We start from the raw sequence: 6,835 nt of genomic DNA, 5'->3' as shown, positions 1-6,835 counted from the left end.
AATTTAACTGCTATTTCTTTTTCTTTTTCTTATTCTTTACTTCCTTTAACATAACATGTCATTTATTTTTGAAAAAAAGATTTAGGTGCAAAATCACATATTTTTTAAACTAGAAAAAAACGATACAATAAAATGATAAAATTCACGACTTAAGAAATTTAATATGGGAAAGAAATGAAAATGTCAAAGCTCGTCGAGCTTGTCGCCTTTTGTTCCTTACCAGGTTCCTACATTCTCGTCTCGAACCCTTCTAGAGAACGTGGGGAACAATTACAGCGTGGCATCCTAGTCAGCATAAGCTGCTGTCGTGGACGTTGGACATACCAGGATGGAGACACTAAGTTAGGGTTAAGGGTATCATAATGACACGATAGCAGGAAGAAGATACTAAGTTAAGAGGCAGTTTTTGTGTGCAGTTTGCGCAGCTTCATTCCATGTTAAAGCTCATTAAACCCTTGGCGAGGAGGATTCATGGTTGCACCCTACCGATCTTCCTCGCGTCTTTAAACCCCTCCCCCCCCCCCCTTTCCTATCCACACCCGCCTTCATCGCAAGGTTACATCAAGGCCACTTTGGTAGGTGGATTTTTGCGTAGTTTCTGCGATTTGCGTCGGATATTCTCTTTCGAGGTACGAGTTAGGCGGGGGATTTATCAGTAATTTTAATTTTATTTTAATTTTATTTTCTTGTTTTTGCGCACTGGAAGAGTTTTTGAGTGATTTATTTTGGAGAATTTTGTGTTAATTGGATTGATTTGGAATATTTGTGCGGGATCTGAAGGTTAGTTAAGAATGCGTTGAACTTTGGTGCAGTTATAAGAATCCTGGGACTTTTGGGAGAATTGGCCGGAGTTTGGTGTGTTTGTGGAATGCGATTGCGGTTAGGGGGGATTGTGTAAAGCTAATGGTTGGGAATGATGTCTAAAGTGTCATGGATGGTGGATTTCGAAGGATTTGTGACGGAATTGTAGTGTGCGTAGGTGGCTATGGCGGCAGTAAGAGCAATTGTAAGAGGAGGCGCCCTCCGCTTGCCACAATGTGCGAGTTCAGTGGTGGTTAAGGGGTACCAGAGATCGGCATTGTCATCCACCGCTTCCCTCTGCTTGAAGGTAGCACCGCTGCGGCAGTCTTTCGTACAGGGGCCCATTGTGCAGACCCGGAAATACCAGGGCTGCAGGGTTGTGTCTGCAGAATACTCAGTGGTGGAGGAGGGAGCGGCTGGGTCCTTGGAGTACAGGGTCTTCTTCAGTGACAAATCTGGCAAAACTGTGAGTATCACGTTAGCGAGAGTTCGTGTTTTTGGCTTTTCACCCTTGAAATTAGTGTATGATTTGGCGCGATCAATTGCATTGTGTAATTTACAAGTGTAGTCTAGAAGCGGAATTTCATTAACCAAATTAAGTTATCATCTTAAGTGCCATTAATTTCTCAACACTACTCACAACCACGTCGGAAAGTCATGCATATACTCTTTTTACCAGGGATTGAATTAGTTAATGCTGTATATATTTGGTCAATTCTTGGTATCATCAAACTTGTTGATGTCGTCAGGGATTGCTATTAGAGTTGATCGTGTAACTTTTTCGTAGTCTAATTATGATACTAATTGTCCGCAACTGCTGAGTATCACTTGATCAATAATCGGTTATTTATTACTGCGAATCATTCAATTATGGCACGATATATCCGAAACTTTTATTACGATTTTGATGTGTTAGTTTACGAATGCCTTTAACAGACATTGACTGGACTTGAACCTCCTATAGCTGGTGATAGAAAATCTAGGTGGTGAAAAGTTTTTGTTAGTGTGCGCTCTCATGTTGAATGTGTGCAATGCGTTCCTTGATGAAGTTTTTTGTGGCTACGGTTGCGGCGTAACAAGTGGTAGTGCTCCGTGTCCTTGGCGTTTAGCATGCTGCGTTCAGCCTCACTACCTGGCTACTGTCTTGCGTTGAGGTGATTGTTGAGAAATCAATGGTTTTTATGGAGCTGCAGATCTCACCATGGCACGACATTCCACTCTACGCTGGAGACGGGCTTTTCAATTTCGTTGTTGAGATCCCGAAGGAGACTAGTGCGAAGATGGAGGTGGCCACTGAGGAGCCCAATACTCCCATCAAGCAGGACACCAAGAAGGGAAAGCTCCGATTTTACCCGTAAGTCTTGGCTGCTCAAAAATGTCGCTTCCTTTACTCTAAATGTTACCCATGGAGGAACAGTGAGGTGCTCTTTCTTTGGTATGTATGGTCTCAATATTATCATTATATCGCACTTTTTGGTATTGGTATAGCCAATTCTCCACATTATATCGCAATCGGCTCTATCATTGACCTCTATTGTTGGATGGAAATTGGTATAGCTACAACATCAACTGGAACTACGGGCTTCTTCCTCAGACATGGGAGGACCCTTCTCACTCCAACCCTGATGTAGAGAATGCTTTTGGTGACAACGATCCAGGTTTGTTAATCCGCGCATGTGTATACTACTATCCCACATTTTGATCTTGGTAATGTATCATCTCAATAAGGGGTGCAGTATACAGCAATTTGTGGTGGTGCAACTACTAGTTCCGTCGATCCAGTTTCTCCCTTTTAATTAGTTGTTTGTGACGCTATTTTCGGTTGCAGTCGACGTTGTTGAGATTGGAGAGAGGCAAGCCAAAATTGGAGAGGTCCTTAAGGTGAAGCCCATCGCAGTCTTGGCCATGATTGACGAGGGTGAGCTCGACTGGAAAGTTGTGGCCATCTCCACCGACGACCCCAAGGCTGATCTGATCAATAATGTAGCCGATTGCGAGAGGCATTTGCCAGTGAGTCTTCTGTGATTATGCCATCTTCCCTCAGAGTAACATTTCTGATAGGACCATAGACCCCCATGCTTATCATGTTAATGAATTTTGTCTTTCCAAGTAGAAGACATATCATTCTGTACACACAGTGCTTTACTGGAGGCATCCATCAAGTCACATTTTCCCGTGCTAAGTTGTGTGAATCATATCGGTCTCTCGAGAGGCTCTGATTTCAACAGGTTTGAGATATTTGTTATCCTGGAATGATACGAACCTATGTGCCCGCAGCATCAAAATTGTTTGGATAGGGTATTTGAACGAGTAGATAGAGTTTTTCTTTAATTAACTAGTGATAATTTTCTCATGTTCTTGTGTGTGGGAATGCAGGGCACTTTGACCGCAATCAGGGACTGGTTCAGGGATTACAAGATCCCAGACGGAAAGCCCGCCAACAAGTTTGGACTTTGCAACAAGCCCGCCGACAAGGTGAAGTTTTAATCAGGGCTCAAATGTGGATTGTTTTGAATATCTACTTTGAATCCACTGGTTTCAGTACTTGCTTCCTCTCTCTTTTTCTGGTGTTTTTGCATTTAACATAATTCCTTCTTTGGCCCTTAATTTTGTAGGACTATGCACTGAAGGTAATTGCGGAAACCAATGAGGCATGGGCAAAGCTGGTGAAGAGGGTTGTCCCAGCTGGAGAACTTTCCCTTGTTTAGATCCATTTCACACCCTTCTGGACCCGGTGTTCAATCTTGCAACCAGATTAGATCCATCACAGTAATCTATTACTAGCTCTTACAGAAGCTTCAGTTTTGCTAGAGTTTAGTGTTGCGGTGTTTGACTTCTGTATCTCCTATCCTCCGAGGAATTTGTTATTTCATGCAGTCATTTGCAGCAGTAGCATCTTTCAACCTCGGTAGGTTGTGTAAATGTATTGACTTCCTTTTTAGGAGGATGAGAGCTGTTGGAAGTGTGTAGTTGTGGTAACATGTGCTTTACTACAAGCCAGCTTCTACCATGTACTTGAGTAAATAATACAACAGGGCAGAATTTTGCAGTGGATACAATTTCAGTGGCATTGTTCTTTAGCTACTGTTCAATTTTGGAACAGGAACATGAACTTCACCTTCAAAACGCCAGTCTTAGTCCAAGTTGATGTATTGCTAGTTATAACATCTGGGCGATGTTTGACGAATTTGTCAACAAAAAACAAATCATTGCATTATCGTTTCTCTACTTGCAACAGGTGAAACTGAATTACAACAGCATGACAACGGGTGAGATTGCTGCAGCCTTTTGATGGTTTCCGTTTGCAGTTCGAAACATTGGGGATCTTGAGTTAGGGCATGCAGCTGAGGCGATTGTTGGACTTCATTTAAATTTCTCACTTGCACTTCAGTCGCCCAAGTGGTTTAGTTTACACTCATGCCAAATTGGGAGCAGATGTTCACATCCACCATCATCTAGTATTATCTGTGTGTAAAACTAGAGCTCGTGCATCCAGATCATTCTCCAGTAAACAAAAGTTTTTTTTTTTTTCCACGAGGATGTTAATATAAAGTTTTTTGAATTTGTTTTTAAACCTGCCTGCCTTACAAATTACAAACCTCATAAATGCGTCTGTAGAGATGAATGGTTGTTGCTTAGTCAAACTGGTGGCTCTATAAATGGATCCAGTCAAACCCCTCAGAGATTACTCGGTCCCATTATTTAGTCAAGCAGAATCTTCCAGTAGGACATCACATTTATCAGGGATTTTGCAACTTGTTCTGGTGGACTATGGATGTGCCATTACTTCTGAATGTACATGAACAAATTAATAAGATTTGTGGAAAGGTAAAAGTTGCATTACGGAAATTTACTTTACATCTAAAAACAAACCCATTGACAGTATATGATGAAACCATATGACTTCTTGTATGACAATGTGTTTTGTTCATTTGTCTGTTAGTTCCTTTTTCTTCTTTTTTTCTTGTTTTTTTTCTATCAATTTTTTAATTTACAACAGGATCTTGATTAATTGATCTTGGAATAGTACTGATAGGATGACAACCCAAGAGCGTTTCCATAAAAGAAACTCAGTTAAATTTTGATTTTGATTATCTTTTTACCAACACTAAAGTTATTCTTTATAAAATTTATGTTAATGCTATATCATTTTGCCCCATGACCCATTTCATACCAAAAATGGTCATACATTGGAGTGAATGTATACAACTTCCATCAGCATCATAAATGGCTTAAAATTCATGTCAACCATTTATGTGCCGGTTGGAAGGCCTAACATGTGGCACTGGACTACCTCAATTCAATTTAGTTTTTAATGTAATAAAGATTCATCATTACCCTTTAATCATGATAAAAATGATTAAATTTTATTATTCTCTTTAATAATCAATGACCTTGTATACATGCCATTTTAAATATTTTGAATACATGTCATTGGTGAAAAGGTTTTAATAAATATCCAAACAGCTTTATATATCCAAAGCTTATGGACATAAATAAATGAATAAATAAGCTTGGTCATTGTTGGCTTCATTGGTCATACTTCAATTCTCAGTATTAGTTAATCTTTTAGTAAATGTTGGCAATGAAGTAGGGGAAATCCCTTAGAAATTAACCTTATAAAACTAGGGTTCTACTACTAATTACATCCATGATCCTACACATAATTTTTTTTTTGAGGAAAGTAAAAAAGGAAACTGGGCAGGAGTGGGTGGTGGGCATAAATGCAAATCGCCTTAATTTAGGGGCAGGGCAGGGAGATCAACAACTGGCTGATGCTCCATTGAGTGTGAAGACCAAAAACTCCATCCCAGAATGCCTGGACAGTGGGAGGATGGACAACACCAAATAGCAAGAGTAGGCACAATTGTTTTCTACATACTTTCTTCCCCTGACCTTCAATGATGTGGTCGGCCCACATGTGGAGAGCTTAATGGCTCTCACCCACACTCTTCAATGGCCTTTGTAGTACTACATCTTGAAGGGAACATATATATATATATATATATATATATTACTTCTTATTATTGTTGTTGTTATTATTAACATGGAATTTCAAATGATGATTTCAATTCTGCATAGGAGGTTTGAAAAGAATCATCACGGGGTTAGCTATCTCATCAGAACTCTCAAGCATCATTAGAACTTCATCTCATTTTTCATGTGAAATTATGTATATATATGTATATGTTGAAAATTAATCTTTTCTTTGCTGTTAAAGTGTGGCTGTGCCCATAGAGCCTTTGATTGTAATACAGTGAGCTTTGTTGTTTGGGTTTCAAGGGCTTTGGTTCAACTACTCTAGAAAGCTAGTGCTTAACCACTGTTGGTTTTTATTTGCATGGATAGAGGCTCTAACCATACTTCTTCACATTGTTATTTGCAGAGATGATCTGTTAAAAAGTTTCTATAAAAATGATAGAATTTCTATTTTATTTACAATGTATTTTTGGTTGAAGAATGGATTTGGAGGGTTGTTGCAGACATGGGATTAAATTTTTATTTCCTAGTGCACTAGGTGCCACATAACATGTCTGGATAGCTGAATTTTTTATATGTTTGTTGGAAGAAAGGACATGGTGGTGGTTGTCTCATGCATGGAGCAATCTCGTCTTTGCATGTCAACTCTGGCACAGACAGAAGCAGCCACATCATGACACAAATCATAGGAAAAGATAGAAAGAAAAAAAAAAAGTAAAAATCATCTATATATATATATAAAAAAAAAAACTTATTGCTGCGTTCAATTTACATTCTGCCACCATTACCTGTGGCAGGGAAAAAAATTATGTGACTTCGTTGTTCCATTAGGCTGGAACTTTTTTTTCTAGAACCAACCCAATTTCTAGTTTTTGATTGTTCTTCTCAACTGTGGTGGAAAGTTTTGTAGTCTACTGCATCACTTAGTACAAATGAAGTACATGATGTCTTCTACATTTGAGAGGAACCCCTTTTTTTTCCATTGAGGAGCTCATCAATAAGCACCTTCAGCAAAGGCTTGGGTACAATGTCTTCCTTTCAGAGCTTCCTTATT

General features: G+C 39.3%; 1 protein-coding gene across 2 annotated transcripts; it reads left to right on the top strand.

Moving 5' to 3' along the window:
- The first annotated feature begins 369 nt into the window (after positions 1-369).
- On the top strand, positions 370-3,860 carry LOC112283221 (soluble inorganic pyrophosphatase 6, chloroplastic). 2 transcript variants are annotated; one of them, XM_024521675.3, is made up of 7 exons: positions 370-629; positions 980-1,267; positions 1,995-2,155; positions 2,359-2,459; positions 2,630-2,811; positions 3,178-3,276; positions 3,417-3,860. In XM_024521675.3, the coding sequence occupies exons 1-7, from the start codon at positions 435-437 to the stop codon at positions 3,507-3,509; spliced, it is 1,119 nt and encodes a 372-aa protein (XP_024377443.1). In that variant the 5' UTR covers positions 370-434; the 3' UTR covers positions 3,510-3,860. The 2 variants fall into 2 exon arrangements, with proteins under 2 accessions (XP_024377443.1, XP_090107264.1); XM_090251138.1 differs by having other exon boundaries at positions 503-629; positions 971-1,267.
- Positions 3,861-6,835: the final 2,975 nt, after the last annotated feature.

Source organism: Physcomitrium patens, chromosome 6, assembly GCF_059467195.1.
Source record: "Physcomitrium patens ecotype Gransden chromosome 6, ASM5946719v1, whole genome shotgun sequence".
Classification (NCBI taxonomy): domain Eukaryota; kingdom Viridiplantae; phylum Streptophyta; class Bryopsida; order Funariales; family Funariaceae; genus Physcomitrium; species Physcomitrium patens.
Note: the sequence above shows the minus strand (reverse complement) of the source record. Positions and strands in the feature narration are given on the sequence as shown.

What these genes read in the sequence shown, in the direction of transcription:
- LOC112283221 (XM_024521675.3), top strand. Translation starts at nt 435, where the DNA reads ATGTTAAAGCTCATTAAACCCTTGGCGAGGAGGATTCATGGTTGCACC. An exon ending in GTCGGATATTCTCTTTCGAG is followed by an intron (nt 630 to 979) that starts GTACGAGTTAGG and finishes TAGTGTGCGTAG; the next exon opens with GTGGCTATGGCGGCAGTAAG. An exon ending in GTGACAAATCTGGCAAAACT is followed by an intron (nt 1,268 to 1,994) that starts GTGAGTATCACG and finishes ATGGAGCTGCAG; the next exon opens with ATCTCACCATGGCACGACAT.